General features: G+C 43.0%; 1 protein-coding gene across 1 annotated transcript in view; it reads right to left on the bottom strand.

The window, feature by feature from the left end:
* EBF2 (EBF transcription factor 2) overlaps positions 1-19,045 on the bottom strand; it is a 105,335-nt gene that overhangs the window by 25,878 nt on the left and 60,412 nt on the right. The window contains 1 exon segment of the mRNA XM_005142606.2: positions 3,550-3,631. Coding sequence (XP_005142663.2) covers positions 3,550-3,631 — 82 coding nt within the window.

The raw sequence follows: 19,045 nt of genomic DNA, 5'->3' as shown, positions 1-19,045 counted from the left end.
CCTGCTTTTACTGTGCTCACACATGTTCCTGTGCTGGGAGGATGAACAACTGACTGTCCTTTCAATCCCAATAAGCAATTCTGCACATTAATTACTTTGCCTGATGTAAATCTTAACAGCTGAAATGAAAATGAACATGTTCACAGTGAAGCACATCACTAATGCTCGAAGTAACCCAGGTTTTTCTCCCCACTGCTGACTTTAGGGGGATCATACTCATCGAGCAGCAGGTGAAAAAGCTTTGACCCCAAAGAAAACAAACCCACAAACCAGCCCAAAAATCCTCCAGATAAAGGAGATCCAAAGGACAGAGACAGTGGAGCATTCAAGAACACTCTCCCGTTACATCCGGGGAAGTCTTGCTTCTATCCTTAGGAACAAGGAGGCAGGCAGAAAACAAGCTCTTTGCTGATTGCCTTTCCAGCTCATCATGGCTAACTTCCCTCGGAACACTGAGCTCTTTTACTCCCAATGTGTGAAATGTTAGCAGCTGAAGTACGTTTTGTATCCTTTGTTATCCGTCCTGACCTCTGTAGGCCAGAACAAAGCTCATCAACCAGTGTGTCCCGTTTGGAACAAGCCTGAAGGAAGATCCCTGCACTCACAACCTTGAGTGTTTTGCAACTTGTCTCAGAGGGTTCATTTCGTTTTTGTAATGCTGAGAAAAGCTGTGTCGACGTTTTGGGGCTTGGGAAAAAGGAAGCTGAACCTAGTGGGTTTGCCTGATCCTGATGAATTTGGAGGTTTGAACCTAAGGCTCCTGATGAAGCTCAGAGGGGATGAACTTGCACAGACTGAAAGTGCAGGAGGAGTTTAAGCAAGCCCTGCAAAACACAAGCAGAGTTTCACTTGGCTCTGGTTTAGTGGCTTGGCAAGTTGCAAGGCAGAAAACCCAGATGAAGAGTCTATCCCAGCTCTTGTTCTACTCCAACACACCGCTGCTTTTGGTGCGGACATCACAAGCAAAGCCTTACTGTCCCACATACAGCCGGGTGGGCTGGCTGCAGGTATTCTATCAGAGGCCATGGGGGTGCTGCAGGACCCACTTTAGTTTCCCTGTTCAGTGTTTCACTGGAAATGTGAAGGTATTTAGGCTCTGTAAGGTCACCATTCAGGGGGGGAGATAAAGAGGTGAAACAATGAATAAGACTGATAGCAGAGACAGATTTCAGCCAAAAACCTTAGCTCAAATCCTCCTGCAGCTCAGCACCTGACTGAGATCTCAGGTTTTAGTTCAGTCCCTGCAGCCAGCACGAGACTGAAACCAGATCTGAACTGCTGCAGTGTTCAGGTGTGTCTGCATCCAGAAGTCCTATTTTGGCTCTTACAAGAGGCATTCTTTCTAACAGGGCGGTGCCTGGAATCCCTGGGTGTTAATCAGGATACCCTGGTGCCAGATCCTTTACCAGCTCCTAACAAAACAAAGCAGGAGTCTCTGTATTTATGTTTCATCGCATTCCACAATCAGCTCCTTGAGCTGCTCTCTGAGCTAACAAGATCTGTTTACGTGCTATAAATCCAGTTCTCCTTTACTCGCAGGTCTTTGGGTATTCTTGGCAGATGATAAGTAATTGCTGGGGTTTTCTTTATGGAAATTGCCACTTGAAAGAACAATAAAATCCATATAAATTCCCTAACAACGAGCACCTCTTTCTTCTCATGTCTTATCTCTAAACACACAGAATGCAGAAGTCACTGTGGTTTCAGGCTCTTTTCTTCGTATTTATTTCTGCTCAAGCAAAATAAGAACTTTTCTATTCTTTGCCTATATTTCTTTACCATTACTGGAGCTTTCAGAAGCTTCCACTTGCAGTTACTCCTAAAACTTGAACTCTTTATTTGGGTTTTTTATTAATACCTCCTGTGAATTTTCATTGCTAGTAAAAGTAAAACCAACTGAAACCACCTGTCTATGAAAACATGTTTTGGTGGAAGACAGACAGACAGACAGACAGACAGACAGACAGAAAGAAAGAAAGAAAGAAAGAAAGAAAGAAAGAAAGAAAGAAAGAAAGAAAGAAAAGAAAGAGGGTATTTATAAATGGAAGCTTTAAGTCCATTTATAAATGAGGAAACTGATGCAATCCTTCCTTTCCTTTCCTTTCCTTTCCTTTCCTTTCCTTTCCTTTCCTTTCCTTTCCTTTCCTTTCCTTTCCTTTCCTTTCCTTTCCTTTCCTTTCCTTTCCTTTCCTTTCCTTTCCTTTCCTTTCCTTTCCTTTCCTTTCCTTTCCTTTCCTTTCCTTTCCTTTCCTTTTTCCTTTCCTTTCCTTTCCTTTCCTTTCCTTTCCTTTCCTTTCCTTTCCTTTCCTTTCCTTTCCTTTCCTTTCCTTTCCTTTCTTCTTGGGCAAGTGCCCAAGTAATGAAACATGAACCGCCACACCTAAGGATGGCACCTTCCCATTGCAAGTCTTGTGGGTCACCAGGGAAACCACACATCCCTCAAGAAGCTCAAATCCTCTCTGTACCAGGGATGTGGCACAAAGAAGGTACAATAACGAGGAGAAGCAGTAAGAGCATTTACAAGGATAGTCACGGTACCACCAGCAGGTTACAGAGGGACTGGCTGTCCAAGCATCCCTGCACTCCCTCACACATTCTCCTGAATCAAGACCACGATGCTTTACCCAGGTGAGCATCCCCATATGGAAGGTGGAAATAAACACTGAATCATTGGTGCAGCCCAACCCTGACCTGCAACCCCATGTCCCTTCACCAGACCAAGCTGCCTCACACTCAAGTGCAGGAGAGCCAGTTCCAGCACCACTTTCCTATCACATTCTCTGCTCTGCCACCTTTCCCACTGCATGGAGACACAACAGTGCACCCCTGATGTAAAACCCTGAGCACTCTCTTCAGTTACAGTTAAACATTAATTGTAAGTAGTTGCTTAAAAGGTTGGGAATGAAAGATGGGAGACTGCGCCTGCCTTTCTGCTCACCACTGACACACTTCACCTCCTTCTGTGTTTTTATTAGCTGGTGTTCACAATACATCAGCGACAGCTATGATGAAACCAGTGGCAGATTTTGCTGCAAAGCAGCTGGGTCATCCTCCCATGGGTCTTGTTGCTTTGCTGCGTGAGATCTTAAAGTGACCATTGCTATTTTGGCTTCTTGTTTTGAAAAAGAAGCTAAAAGGGAGGGCATGAGAGTGTTAAAAGGCAAAGGAGATGGAAAGAGAGAGGGAGTGGAGGGAAATGAGGAGCCTGCTTGTGTACCACGTACAGAGCTACTTGGAAAATTCTGAGGCATCTAAGTATCACAAACATGATCCCTGCTGTGGGCAGCTGTATGTGCGAGTGCTTTGCCCGAGGGTGTCAAATCAAATATCCACTGCTGGTTGGTGCAGTACATCACTTCCCCTTGGGGATTCAGAGTGGAAAAAGAGGAAAAAAGAGGAAAAAAAGGTTTAAACACAACAAATGGAGAAAAACTTTAACAATATCTGATACGGCTTATCCTGTACTGTCATCATATTTATGTATGGAGGGGAGAGGAGAGGGAAGAGGAGAAAAGCAGACAGGTTAATGCTGAGCCTCATAAGACTTACCTGGAACCGTCTCATGTCTCTTGGGTTTCCTGCTGTTTTCAAGCAATTCTGATTGCACTTGAGAAAAAATTTGAGGAAGAACCTGGAAAGATAAAGAACCACATCAGTGCTGTTAACCCTCACAAGCACCCCAGGTGGGGTCTTGTTTGAGAATACACAGGGTAGTGATTTACAGGGGGGGATCTGTAGACCAGGGACTTAGCAAACCAGAATTAAACCAAACGCAAGCAAACCCTGACAACGAGAAGTTAAATCAGGTGAAGTACAACCAATGTGAGTGTAACCCACTCTGAGCTGGGCTGCTAGATCAACAGATCCACTCCGGTTTCTGCCCGTTGCCTCACTGCATGTTTGACCACACGGTTTCAGTCTCTTCCTTTATCTCTCCCTTGCATACAAGCTCTTTCTTCTGCTGTCTGAAGGGATTTTCCATGAAACAATACGGAAGGATAATGTCATTGTGAAAATGACAAAAAGCAACAGGGCAACTCTGAAGCAGATAAGCCTTGGAACCAGTGAGGATGTGTTCAAAACCAGAGACAAACACAGCTCCCAGCAGCAGCCATGAGATTGCATCACGGCAGTGGTTTTTACTTACAAACATTTCACAAACTAAAGCAGAGAACAGCACTGCCAAGAGTCCAGATTATAATCTTACATAGATTTGGGGAGAGGATAACGCAAGCACAACCTGAAGGATACGTGACGGCTCATGCTGTCCAAGCAGATAAACCCATTAACATCGTGCAAAGTTCTCGTGCCAATTATATTCACCCTGTCATATATGCCTATCTTTATGTGTTATTATCAGTTGAGTTTAGCTTGTCGTGTACACAGGTTGAACCTTCAGACTGCTGGGCTGGTTTTCCCAACACCTCGCACTACATCTTAAAGCTTAGATATATTAGGCAGGCATTTTTCTATGCGACTTCCATGAAACCGTGTGTCAGACCCAGGGAGGAGAGGAGTCATCCCTTTGTTATCTGATTCATGCCATTACATTTAGGAAATTCAGAAGTAAAGGAATTACATGAAAAATCAGAGTTGTTGGCTTAAAAACAGAACAAGCACGTCTTGAAAATTGAGCCCTAGCAGGCAAGGGTTGTTTTTGGCATCCTCTATCACAAGTGGAAAGGTTTCACTGTGATTCTTTTCAGTTCCATTTGTTGGACAAACCCAGATTTAGCTGCAATAATTAAAGAAATCCAAAAATCAAAGACTTTGAGATAGATTTCGAAGGACAAAAAGACTTGGCTGGAAATAAAAATCAAGAGTTGAAGGGCAGATTTGGAATACAAAGAGCCATTTATTTATTTATTTCGCTTTGCTGAGTGCTTTCCTTACAAAAAAAAGCCGCTTTTGCAGTAAGTTAAAGTCCCAGGTGAGCCAGGCCTATTTCCCTTTCTGTTACTATGACAACGATTTTTTACCGCAGTCCCTAAGTCCCTTCAGAACTCACACATTCATGCCTTGAATTAGAACTTTAAAGGAGAAAGATGTATATTTCCTGGCTTTACCACCACCACCCACCCAAAGAGTCCTCGCACAAGACAATAAAGCAGGAATGCGCTCGCCCTTGTTACTGCTGCTTGCTCTGCACCGCTTCCATCGCGGCATTTCTCTTCCATCTGCCCCAAACATACAAAGGAATATCGAAGGATCTGATCCGTTTATATGGTGCTTGAACAAACAAAACCCTTCAGAAACCTCATGACAATTGAACCCACAAAACAGAGCCAGATAACGTCATGTAAAATGACTGTCACAAAATGCAGCCTTTGCAAATTAAAAGCACAGGATCCCACATTGGTTTGGGTTGGAAGGGACCTTAAAGCTCATCCAGTTCCAACCCCCTCCCAAGGGCAGGGACACCTTCCATTAGACCAGGTTGCTCAAATGTTCCTTTTGGCCTGAAAACTCCCACAAATACTTTTTAAATAGCTAAAACATTTCTTTGTGCATTTAGGAAACTGGATTTTATTTTCATCATTCCTTCTTATCTATGACTTAGAGAGCTCCTGGTCCTTCCTTTTGCACAGATGACATCCTGCTACGGCCCCTCACCATGCTGAGGTTCAGCAGCAGAGACCTGCTCATGCTCAACTGTCAGGGGGCAACTTCTCCCTGGTCACCCTAGTGTCTTCACAACTAAAAACCCTAGAACTTCATGTCCGAGGAGCAGCACTGAGTGAATACATTCTATCAAATAGGACTTACTGATTCCTGGTGCTAAAACCTGTGACCTCTTTGTGGTTTGGAAGCAAGATTTTCACTGCAGGAATGTTTGCAGAAGGAAAAACACAGCGTGAAGATTCACAGGAGGATTCGAGTCAGAGCCGTTACTCACAAACACTCCTTTTTATCCTCTTCTAACAGATATAAAATCATTATTTGCAGATATACAAAGAGCTGCTGTTACTGAGAGCTACCTATGGAAGGGAAAACTGCAGAATGGAGCCAAACTAGATAATGAAACCAAGGCAAGTAACTTCTACATGGAAATCAATGCGCTGCTGGGTAACTGAGAATACCGGAGGGTAACTGCAAACTAAAATCCACAACAAGTTGTTACTTTCCAGACAAAATACATGGAATATAATCAAATTAACCAGGAAAATGTGCAGTTCCCTTTTTAAATGTTTTAAGTGCTTGCATCCCTGTTCATCTAGAGGAGAAAACTGATCAACATGAACGAAAGGACAAAGAAAATCAGAGCAACAAATAGTGTCTGTAAGAGAACTCGCTGTGTCAGCTGGGCTGGCTTTGGGAAGAGCTATAGGATACTGCAGCACCCCGGTCACACCAAGCCCTAAAATGCAGATACAGAGAGGTAAAGATTCCAAATGACCCACTGGAGACAGCCTGAAGAGCCTGACCTTTTGGAACTGCTGAGCACCTCAGCTGCTGAAAACTGGTGCACCCCCTAAGACAGCACAAAACGGGCATCAGTAATTCCTCACCTCACTTTGGGAAGTGCTGGCTTTGGTTTTAGTGCTTGAGAAGTATTCCCATATACTGCCAGTGGCAAGAGGTCTGCAGTTTCATTGCACTAAAACAGTTTTCCCTCCCATCAGCCAAGATTTAGATTCAGTTCTATTTAGATACATAGACAAGAAACCACATCTCTCTCTTTCTCCTCTTTTAAAGTTTCTCCAGTCAAATTTTATCCACAACTGGGCATCTGCATGAAGACTTTGGTAGGTCGATATATATACATATATATATTAAGTGGTTGCATCTGGGAAAGGCATTAATATTTATTGCAGCATTAGAATAAAAATGACTTGGGGGGAGCAAAGAGTAGGGAAGGTTTAGCACTAAATGAAGCTGGTTTAGGGGTAACAGGAGAATTGCAGAAAAGCTGTATTAATTTTTTTAAATGAGAACCTTTAAGTTTTGGCTTTAACCTCCACATGCATCGAAAAATAAAGAGCAATTTAAAGAATTAGCTCCTTTTCATGTTTCTTTAGCTGGCCTTTGTGTCTCACGAAGGAACATCAGCTATGAGTTTAGCAGGTAACTCAGTCCAGCCCAGCAGAGCAAATGTGGCCCACTCACCTCAGAGCTCACCATCTAAAGGCACTGGGGGGAAAACTAAAACACTTTTAAATCACTACCACTAAAAATCCTGGCATTACCATAGAAAACCTGATTAACTTAATGCATAGACATAAAATTAATGACAATATAACTATAAACTTCTCCTTTTTTTCCTATTGTCTCTCTTACAGTCGAGCTTTCTACCTACAGCCTGGTAACACTTGCAGAGGTCTCCTAAAATCCACCTTAAATACAACTCCCTTTTTTAGGATTGAGAAGGAACTATGGTAAAGTTGCTGCACCTCCTACTGGGAGTCACTGAGGAGTGAGGCTGATGAATCATTTAAGTGCCCCTTTTTCACTTCAGTACAAAGACAGCTGTGTTATCTCAACTGTTCTGCAGCAATACTATGAGCAATGGGATCTGACTTGGTGGGAAAGCAGACGGGCAGTGCTCATACAGCCCATAATACAGCTGAGAGAGGCAGAACAGATTCCTCTGTCAATGGGCTCTCAGTGGGCACAGAGAAAGGAGAAGGGCAAAGTTCTTGAATCTCTCAAGGGCTCTCCAAAGAAACTGCAGACCCACACTCTCACCTGATTGACGTATACCTATATATTATATACAGATATATGCTTTATTAGGTTCTATATATTTTAGGTAGGTAGGTAGGTAGATAGATAGATAGATAGATAGATAGATAGATAGATAGATAGATAGATAGATAGATAGATAACTAAATTCTGTACCCACCTGAAGCACCTTTAAAAAGCGGCTAGGACTAGAAAGCAAGCTCCACACCTTTGAGAACGTTTCTCCTTCATCTCAGATGATTGAGAAGAACCTTAATCAAATCCTGTTGGAGTCAGGAAAAAACCCTTCTTCTGACTTCAGCAGGACAAGGCAGAAGCCCTAAAGAGCAGTCCCACAGGCAGCAGAAGGTGGAGGTGTATAAGAAAAATGCATTAATGTCTTTTTAAAACCCTGCCACAGGACCTGGGACTGATCAGTCTCACCCATGGAACCACAGAAAGAGGTAATATGCTTTGTGCTTTTATAGCACCATTCTGTGGGACTTAAACTTCAATTAATTCTGGCTCGCAAAACCCCTGTGCAGCAGGTGGTGGAACTCACCATTCCACAGGCAAAGATACCAGGGCCTGGGAACTGGGAGGGAATTGCTCCCCATCACACTGCAGGTCTGCCGCAGAGCTGGGACTAGGACTCGGCTCTCCTGACTCCTGCTTCTACATCTTAACTAACCTCCTTTATCCACCTTTTGTGCTTTCTGAAAATACAGGTACAGAATCAAGGCTTATAACACTGGTTTTATCTTATGAGCAGCCTCCAGACACGCTTCCAAAATATCCCTTGTAAAGCAAATACTGAAGCTAATCCTGTCTTGTTTGGGTTACTGTAGAATTTGGATTCGTGGCCTCGGGCTTTTCTTGGCACAATCCTACCTCCCCTGATCATGTTTATCAGCAAACTCTAGGATGCTTCAGTCTAATGAAAACACAGAGATCTGGTGGCATTCTGCTTAAGCAATTCAAGTGCTTCCAGAAAGTCACAAAGTGAACTGAGAGAAAACTAGAAGCTGTTACTAAGGATAGCTTTGCTCCAGTTAAACAATACGAAGATTAAATCTACTATGAACTGCAAAATAATCATTACAGTGAGGGCCTGGCTCCAGACCCATCAAAGCTCCCGTCCTCCCCTTGACTCACCCGTGTGTGTCTTGGCATTGCAGACTCTGAGATAAGTGTGACTGGTAACCCTACCCCATGGCACAACACGGCAAAGTAGGTGGCTGGACTCAAATGTCTTCCTTTCAAAGGGATTAGGTCAGATTCTGCACACCTATTTGAAGGCCAGTGCTTAAAATCAATTAATTGCATTTATTTGATATCATCACCTTGATTTTAATGAATATCACAGTAGAAAACCTCTTTATAATCGGAATATTTATCTCTGGAGGAATTTCATTCTATTATGCTGGGGTGTATTATTAGGGAGCTGAGGAGAAAATTTCCTGCTCTTTTCCAGCAGTTACAGTCAATGTGGGATCAGGCTTTGCACAAAGGCATTCTAATGAACATCCACCTTATAGCGTGTGAGGAACGAGTGAGGTTATTACAACAACCCAGAGTATTTATATGATACTCCACAAACAGCAGCTAATTCATCTCCACACAACTCCTGTGCACAACAAATGTGGAACCCACCATATGTAGGTCAAAAGACTTTCTGGAGTTTGTCAGATTTACTATGAGGGAAGGGGGCAGGAGTCAGATGATGTGAGGTCCCAGGCCTAGGCCACAAGAGGAGGTGGCTGCTCATTTGTCACTTGGTTTTTGATAGATAAGACTGCAGTTGTGCCAAACCTGCACACGCACATGAAGCTGGTTCCCAACAACATCCTCACTTCCTGATGGGAAAAAACAGGAACACTTCTCTATCCTCTTGCCTTAATTCAAAATACTTCCTTCAGTGATGGGACCACCAATTTGGGAAGGTCTTTCTCCAGCTGCCGCATGCAGAGGACAACCAGACTACGCAAGTTAACTCCTCAGCCTTGGGTGAAGATGAGTTTATGTGTTTGCAAACCTAAGGGAGATGAAGCAAATGATCCTTCGAGGTCCTTTGCTCACAAATTCCTGATTCCTATTTTCACACTTCCACCTCTCTTTCCTGCAACATAAAACTTTTCCACTCCCATTGCGTTCTCACCTTACCTCTCTGATGCCTCAGCCTCTAGGCACTGATCCTGATCCCTTTCACAGGATCTTTTTCCTGTGCTCCACGTTTCTTTCCCAGTTCCAAAATAGATACTTGCCAAGGTGAAGTCTGCTTCTGCAGAGTGTAAAGAGTACAGTGCAGGAGTAACTTGTATTATTAAATCAGGGTGGTTTGGACTAAAACCTACAGGACACAAAGATCCTTTGCACTGAGGAAAGCCTAGATCAGAAGCTTCCTGTTTAGGCCCATCTTTATTATTAAATTAATACTCAATCAATCAATCAATCAATCAATAAGATGATCTCTAAGGTCCCTTCCAACCCAAACCATTCTATGAAGAACAGTGTGCTCATTCCAAGATGAAATGCAAAGCACATGAAGAGATGCAGATCAGATAACTGTAATAGGGAACAGGTGGAATTAGCACTTTAAGCTTTAATAAAGCAGAAAAACTCAACAAGGCCTTTAAAATTCCACAAGACATTGTGTTCCTCAAATTAATTGGAAACATCACATAATCCTAACTATCAAAACACTTTTCTTTTCCAAGGCTAACAGCCCAGTGTCATTTACCAACATCCACTGTTTAACATCCTGCTTTCCTGCTCCTACACTGAGGCAATCACTCCAATTTAGGGTTTGAGTTTTGATGTGGAACCAGGGTGAAAGTACTGACATCCTGTATTTTAGATGGGTCGAGAAAGAACATTGCACCTGGAGTCCACAGCAATGCTTGGGCTTGAATTCATGTCCAGCTCCCAGCCTCATGTCTTTACCACAGAACAATTCCTCCTCAAATCTCCCATCTCTCTGCAGCCTAGAACATTGTATTTCTCTCTGCCCTGTATCTAGTGTCTTTCTTTTAAAGCTTAGTTTCCAAATTAATAGGCACTGAATGTAAACCTGCAATGTCATCCAACCCCAAAACACATCAGTGAACTTCATGTTTCTATTCTGTACATTTCCCACCTCCTGCACAATTCTCATCTCTAAAGCAGCTTCTTTTCCACTCCTGAGCAACTGCAATTCACACTCGTTTGGTAAATGCTTATTCTGTCTTGCAAAGCGATTCCATTTTCAAGAAACAAGGGCTGGGGGGAGCGCGCTGCCGGTTACACACAGTCATTTCTCGGTGCTCAATGGAGTTACTTGGCATGGCCACATTGGCTAGGAGAGAAAAAGATCTCCAAGGAAAACCTCCTTGTTTGTGCACTCTGATGAAAACCTGACACCATTAATGAAAATAATAATTGAACTCTATGGGTTCGAATTGAAAATGAAACACAACACTAACAGCGTGTTTGTAATTGCAACTGCTCTCCAAAAAGTCTTTGGAGGGCTCTCTGCAATCTGAGCAGTTTCCCTTTCCCTTTGGGTTTTTTCCTCCTTCCTCCCACCCCAAAACTTTCCAGTAACTTACAAGACAATGGCTAAAAGCTTATTTATACTGTAAGATCCATATTATTCATGCCATTTGGCACCAGACCAAATGCCATAGCATAATCAAAAGTCAATAGGCAGGGAGGTAATAGAGGAGAGGATTGGGCTGACGGGCTGTTGAAAGGGATGTTCAGATAATATTCCCTGGTTTATTACAGTATCTATGGGCTCCTACTGTGCTAAGCATCACACAGTCACATTGTGAAATTGGTCTTGGAGAAAAGATACACAAAGGACAGGAGGAAAGAAAGGCTTTTATACACACTTCACTGATGGGGAAGTCAAGGCACCTACAAATAAAGGGACACAGATGAAGCCAAGAACCACCCACCATTCCTGCAAGCCCATGCTTGTGATTTTACTGGTTCTTTCTAGCAGTGACAAGAATTTCATAGAGCACGCTGCCCCAGAACATAACCTCCAGCATAACACAGCCAAATTCCTCTTCACTGCACTTGGGTCTTGCCTCAGCTGAACCCAATGGTTTGGTGCTGGACCGCATCACTGAAACGTAGCTCTGCAGTTCTGGTTACATCTATTTATTCTTTGATATCCCTTTGTCCTTATAGCTCTACAGAGGTGCAAATTTAACTCCAGTTCTACTTTCCAAACCCTATGGCTCATTTTTTAATGGCAAAATAGGCCCTTATGATTCCTCTATCTTCTGACTCTTCCATGCTCTTCACCACCCCTCTCAAGAACAATCTGCCTACCGAGCCATGCTAGACTGAACAGTGAGGCACCAATTACACCAACAGCCTTTTTGGCTGCTGCTGGTTTTTACTCCTTCTGCCAGATGGCAGGGGCCAGAACATAAAAACTCTTCACCCTGCAGTTAATGCCCAACTTGGGAATAACTTTCCGGTGACTCCAAGAGAGCAGGAAGTTGCACTGATGCGAATGTTAGAGATGGAACCAAGGTTAGGCACCTGTTTTTACACCTGCCAGAGTGGATAATCACTCAGCTGTAGGCTCTCACTCATTTAGGAAGATGAGAATATTGCCTGGCCCTAAACTGTATTCATCTAAACATGCATTCATCTGCTAAAGAGGCAAATTTACAGCCCAGCACCTTGGGTCCGTGCGCATTTCACCTCCTCCCTTTCCTGAGGTCTATTCAGTTGGTAGATCTGCACCTATTGTACTTCTGGGTCTAGTCACAGATGACCTTGAATCTGAGCATTGGTGTAACATTATATTCCTATGACAGATTTATAGATTGGCAGATCGGGGTGCATTCAGCGCATTCCTTCCCTAAGACAGGACAGCATCCAATGTTTGTTAGCATCATTAAACTAAAACTGACTTTTCACCTGCTCCCATACCATATGCAGCTGCAAATTTTTAAATTAAACTATGAAGCCATGCATAAATTTACATATATTACAGACTAGCCTCTCCATTTAACATGCAAATGTACTCCAATGTTTCAGAACACCTTCTGTCGCTAATTAATTTGCTGAATTATAATTAGACTAATCCTGCATAATTAATAAGCACAGATTTTTTTTTAATTTCTAAGCAGCTTGATGAGATCATTCACTTCCTTCTATAAACTGCTAAGTAACTGTTAAAAAAAAGCTGGAAAGAACATATGTGAAAAGGTATGTTTGATGTCGCATACAAATTTAAACTAGCGGGCAAGCTTCAAGAAAGTCAAGATTAATATAGGTGTATGGTTGAGGCACAGCCGTGTGATTGCCAGGGCACGGAGCAAGGTTTTCTGTGTCTATTTTATTCCTTTTGCCTTTACCCATCGGACCTTTCAAGATCATAGACTGAGACAGAAAAGGATTACAGAGCCGTCTGTAGAATTAGGAGATGTTAGGATATTCAGCCACCGTTGTGTATCAAACCCCTCTCTCCGTACATGCTGCGTGTGGATAAGCTCCTTTGATGGTATTTGGAATTGTTTTCATTTCGGCTGCCAAAACCAACGGAGATCATTCTAGTGAAACAATTAAGTGCTATTAGCACTGGATTCATTCTCTAATGATTAAAATGAAGGGTCTTGCTTTAATGTTGAAGAGCCTGGACACACAGAAACATGCATGTCAATGTGTCCTGTAAAACATGCAGTGCTACAGGCTGTAGACCAGGGACTCTGCTCCTGGTGCACAAAGCAACCCTTGTGCATCAAACAGCCACAGCCTGAGATTTCACCCAGCAACTGGGTGCAGAGAAAGAGGGAAAGAGCACCCAAAATGTCTTTGGTCATTCTGCAAACAAGAATGCATACAAGCACCATCTTGTATTTCTAAGGAGTATGAACATTTCTAGTGTGCATTAAATAAATTAATACATTTAAAATGGTTCCACCTTTCCCTGCAAACATTTATCTCTGCTTATGAGTCTCCAAATTTCATTAACCTTTCCAGGACCTTTGATGTGGCACACATGTGCCAGAGGCCAAAAAGAAGCTTCATTCTGGGATATGAACTCTGTTAACGGGCAATTGGTGAACCTCAAATGAGACCCCACAGTTGATTTTGCCTTTCCAAGACACTAATATGGGACTGGAGTGGAAGAGTTGGGGTGGTGGTGGGCAGAAGACAGGCACATGGACTTCAGCATCCCTGCTGGGGTTGACGCTCAAAGGGACTTGACTTTGCTTGGTTTGACTCTTTGGTTATTGCAGGGCAACTGTCCTAAGAAGTTATGGTGATTATGAAGATACACAGCAAGGTGAGATATGTTTTTAGTGGGCTTAATATGAGGTTCTTCAGGAAAAACTCTGCTAAGTCACACTGTACTACAACCACTAGACTAAGATGCACATCTCCAGAACCCAGTGGGTCCAAACACCAGCATAGAACATCTCTGAGCTCCTGATTCAGAACCATGACTAGACATCGAGCTCAAAGCCCATGTTTCATGCAAGAAGAGCTACCTTGGGCAACTGCACACATTGAAAAGCAGCCTGGATTCTCATTAAACACACTGTGAAAGCCAAGCTCCTTTAAAGCACCTTAGATTGGACATCCAGAAATCAAGACGAGGTAAAACTCAAACACTTAAGCACTCAGTTTGCTATGAACTCCTGGCTGCAGAAGTTATTTTGCTTCTGGCAAATGGTACAAGAGAAATTGCTTCCCTTCATTCCAGCCTCTCTCACGTTCACACACACGCGCGCACCCCAAGTTGACTGCGCACTGATGTTAACAGGGGAGGAAAATTGCTTCCTGACCTTTCCAGTGATCAATTTACACCCTGAAGCATGAGATTGGTTTCATTTTACTGTGTATATGTAATACCTATTCCCACATCACTTCAGACAATGCAAAATCTGCTGTTCACCTATTCAAGTGCACATGTTCAGATCTGGTTTTAGTGGTGGCTCCTTCAAGATCCCCACCTGGTGAGTGAGCTGCTCCTCTTGCACAGCAATGGGGACCCACTCTTGTGGTGGAGGTCATAGTTTGCATTTCCCCCTTCACCACTACAGCATATCCAGGTGCATATTCATGATATTGTTATAGAGCTTTGTGTTCAGCTATGGAGCCTTACCCTCTGGCTAGAGCAAAACACATTCCCAGGACGTCTAGGAGAGATCCTAAGTTAACACTTTGTAATTCCAGCTCCTGACCTCCCACCTATTGAAAACAAGCAAGGCCTGTGAAATGGACCAAAACCCGAAAGTAAATACCTGATTCCTGGGCCTCTTTACACAGCAGACACCGACCTGGCTTTGGACCTTGGGAGGGACTGCAGGAGGCTGCACAACAGTGAGACCAAGTCTCAATGGACCCAACTTTCTATCCCCCCACCCAGCTGCTGATCACCCCACTCAAGCCCATGATTAATAAAGCCCCTGTGCAGCCAGCAGCTTCCTCTGCCAGAGCAGAGTGGTCATTCACCCACCGGGTTGTTTGTGCTTATGTTTAATCTCATTAAGGTAAGACTTCTGCACTGCTCTGCTTTGTAACGAGACTAATGAGCTTGTGTGAGGGCTCCAGCTGTTTCCAAACACAGCAACTATGATCTGTATTCTTCATCCCCTTCAAATTCTAACACTCTTCCCTGATTTGGAGAGATCACAGGGACAGATTAAACTCGATGCTTAAGGAGGTATTACAAAAGCCAGAGATGAGGCTATTTCAAGAGTTTAGCAGAGTTAAGGCTGGACACAAACCCCACACTGAACTGACCTGAAAAGAATTCTCAGGAAGAAAATCCAATGCCCTTTATCTCTCAGAGATGTACAACATATTTTTATGTATGCATATTCCATGGGTTATACTCTCCAATTGCAGGCACACACACATCCATGCAGAGCACAGATTTTAAGATAGTGGTTGGCTTATTGATTGGAAAATAGTCATGTTTTGATGGTGTAAGTAACAGGGTATCCTTCCAGATGCAGCATCATAATGTGCTCTCTACTGAAAAAGGTCTTTTGGCAGTTCCCAACTTCAGGACTTCCCTGTCCCTGGTGCAATGTGAGGTTGGTCCATGTGGTTAATGTGGATTCTTTTCCCAAGTTCTGCTGCAGTCCTAATTTCTGGACCAAAGTCTGTCAGTGCCTGTAACATTTCTGCATTCCTTTAACCAGCTGTTTACATGTTAAATAACTGAAAAGCTGCTATGGCAAACAGACATCAAGGGAGGCTAATGGGAGTAGCACTGTCATTCCAAACACGTCGTGTGACGAGGCGTCAGACTCTGGAGTCAGTGCCTACAGTGTCAGGACAGGTTGTAGGAGTGAAGGCATGGAGCTTGTTGGAAAACATCACACATCAACACGAGCCTATCCAGGACACTTCAAGAGACTGCTGAGCAAGGCTGGGCCCAAACTGCACAGAACTTGTACTGAAAAGTATATTGGGAACTTTTCCATTAGAAAAGCTAACAGTTCTTCATCAGTTTGATTCAGCTGCACACGCAAACCAAGATTCTATGCAGGTTTGCAGGAGCTTTGTTCAATTCAGCTTTCAAAATCACTTCTTAGGTTGTTATAATGATCTGAACCAGGTAAAGACTTGCTCCCTGGAAGTCAGCTACTGTATATCCCCTCCTTGCTCCATGGCACAACTGCATTTCCCCCCAATATTCAGAAAGATCTTAAAGGCTCCACAACATGACATAATCCCTTGTAAAGGCTCCCTTGGAGCTGTGAAGAAGTACCTACTGAAATACCTACAGGACAGAGATTTTACAGCAGTTACAGTCCATTGGGCCCCAAATGCATCTTTTATAAGAAGCCAGAAGGAGAGAAGAAAAGACCAGATTTCCACAGATAGTTTTCCCTACCAAGAAAATTAACTTTGCAAAGTTTCTTCATGCATAAATGTATAATTACATCTTTGATGAATGCTGTGGAGTTGCATAGCATCCGATAAGCAGTTCTGACCTAGGGGAATGGTTTTAAACTGAAAGAGGTGAGAATGAGATCAGACATTAGGCAGAAGCTCTTCCTTGTGAGGGTGCTGAGGCACAGGGTGCCCAGAGAAGCTGTGGCTGCCCCATCCCTGGCAGTGCTCAAGGCCAGGTTGGACACAGGGGCTCGGAGCAAGCTGCTCCAGTGGAAGGTGGAGCTTTAAGGTCCCTTCCAACCCAAACCAGTCTGGGATTCTATGATTCCCACTGTGACTTGTCAGCATATACTTCTTAAAGGGCCTGTATATGAAACTGTGCATCACTGTTTTAATAAAACAATTACAGAAACATTTGCTCTGTGAATTTGCAGACAAAAATGAAGTTTAAGGCAGAAATGTCAGGTTAAGAGCTTCACTCATTCCAGCAAAATGTGTTTTCCTGGGGAACCAGGAGGAAAATGTTGCATTTCTTTCTAGAAGATCAGCATTTACTACAGAGACCAGCTAGATGACTTGCACATCTTAATATACATGCTAAAAAGATGTGCCATAGCTTTGAAGCTCTTGGGGTTTAAATCTACTAATCACACTCATAAGGAATCATCAAACCAATGAATGTCAAGGCAGAAACTTTGATCTCTGCCAGGACACTTCAGCTTTTTAGAAGATGAATCATTTGTTCTAATAAGAGATCCCTCCCATCTCTATTCCCCCTTTCCCTCTCCACCTTCCAAAAAGAAACAGTCAACAGCTTCAGTTTAAACTCAGTACATTTTTGGTGCTGAATTAAACTACCAATGTGGAGGGCAGCTTAGGAAAACATTCACTACAATGCTTGAAGTGAGGCACTCAAAACCATTTAACGTGTTCTACGTAATTACTTTGTACTTACCTATTAACAAGCCAAATATTAGGGGAAAGTGTCTTTTACACAGAACAGAGGGTTTCTTTCTAATAAAATGGAAAGCCTGCTCATTTTTACTCCTTGCTGAGTAAGCTTCATATTCCTGAGCACCTGAGCAGGACTCCTAGTGCCGTTATTATGTTTGGCAATGGCTTTATTTGAGCTTAGGACACAACAGTCCCTTTCCTGAGCCTCTGAGGATCTAACAACAGGAGGAAATCGGTTCCCATCAGTTGCTTAGATCCAGTAAAAGGTTTTGTCTTACCAAGAAATGTTCCCATCTCCAAGCATTTGCAGCTCAGTCGCTACAGCTGAAACCAGACCTGGACTGGCTCTAAGTTGTTACTTAAAATCAGAACTGTTGAATAAACTCTACTGGTTTCTTAGAACCAATCCTCTCACCACGAGCAGCTTGTTCCTTTTTTGGGTGGGTTTCATTTTCCTACAGCATCTTGTGGGGAACTGCTTGTTCACTCTAAAAGTGTGGTTAAAATGCTGCAAACTGCCTGTTCAGGAGCTCAGCATACCTGAAATCACAAAACTAAGCAATGTAAGACTGCTTCCAGCAAGTACTTCCACTGCCATTAAGACACATGCACCTAAAGAACTGAAAGAAGCTGCTGCTGTTCTCAGCCTCCACCAACGTTGCCCATGTACTGCACAGGGTAGCCAAGGTCTGTGGAAGTGCCCAGTCTCCACATGAGCCTCATTTGTTCCAAGTGCTCTTAGCATTTCAGATGCAACACTTCCAGACATTTTCACTCTGTATTTTTGGTGCCTGTTACCAGAAGGGTTCATTTTATTACTCAAAGACACTGAGTTCATGTGTGTGCACCTCTGTGAGAGTGCGTATGCAAAGAGAAAGGCTTAGAGGAGTAAGAGACATAAATCACTTCAAATTGCTACTGTAATAAATGTGGACAGAAGAATAAAATTTGTCACCAACCTAATATTACCATCAATGTTTTGTCGAGCTACATTCCTTCCAATTTGAAAACGGTTCAATACCCCTTTTACCTTCAAGTAGCAGCACTTAATAAACAGTGATGGATGCTTTTTATTCCCTTTCCCCCCTTCCTCCTGTTCCAGGCTTTCCTAGGTCTTTTACAAGGGGATTGTTTAGCTTGGGGGAAATGTAGATCCTCCATCCTTCTTGCATTGACATGCATCCCTCAAGGAACGACGACCATATTTAATTCATAACCCCCGTTGGCTACACAAACATACAACTTCCCATCAATTAGGCAACACAGAGATGCTGTTAAAAATCAATGAGCTTATTATTAAATATATTTTCTTTTCATGTAACAATAATAGTTATTGCTGCTCCATTGTTATAGCTGTAATATCAGCTGGATAAGCAGCCCTTAGAAAAGGGGCTGATTGCTTTTTGATCAGCCAGTGTAACAGCAGAGTATCAGAACCACCTTGTCCTTGCTCTACTGCTTGACACAGATGCTGAAGGATAAAGGAAAACTGACCAAACAGATGCTTCTTGAATAAAATCATCCAATGTGAGTGGAACGCAGCAGTTCCTGAATCTTTACCTGCTTTTCC

This window comes from Melopsittacus undulatus, chromosome 18 (genome assembly GCF_012275295.1).
Source record: "Melopsittacus undulatus isolate bMelUnd1 chromosome 18, bMelUnd1.mat.Z, whole genome shotgun sequence".
NCBI classification, from domain to species: Eukaryota; Metazoa; Chordata; class Aves; order Psittaciformes; family Psittaculidae; genus Melopsittacus; species Melopsittacus undulatus.
The sequence above is the reverse complement of the archived record's forward strand: the minus strand, read 5'-3'. Positions and strand labels throughout refer to the sequence as shown.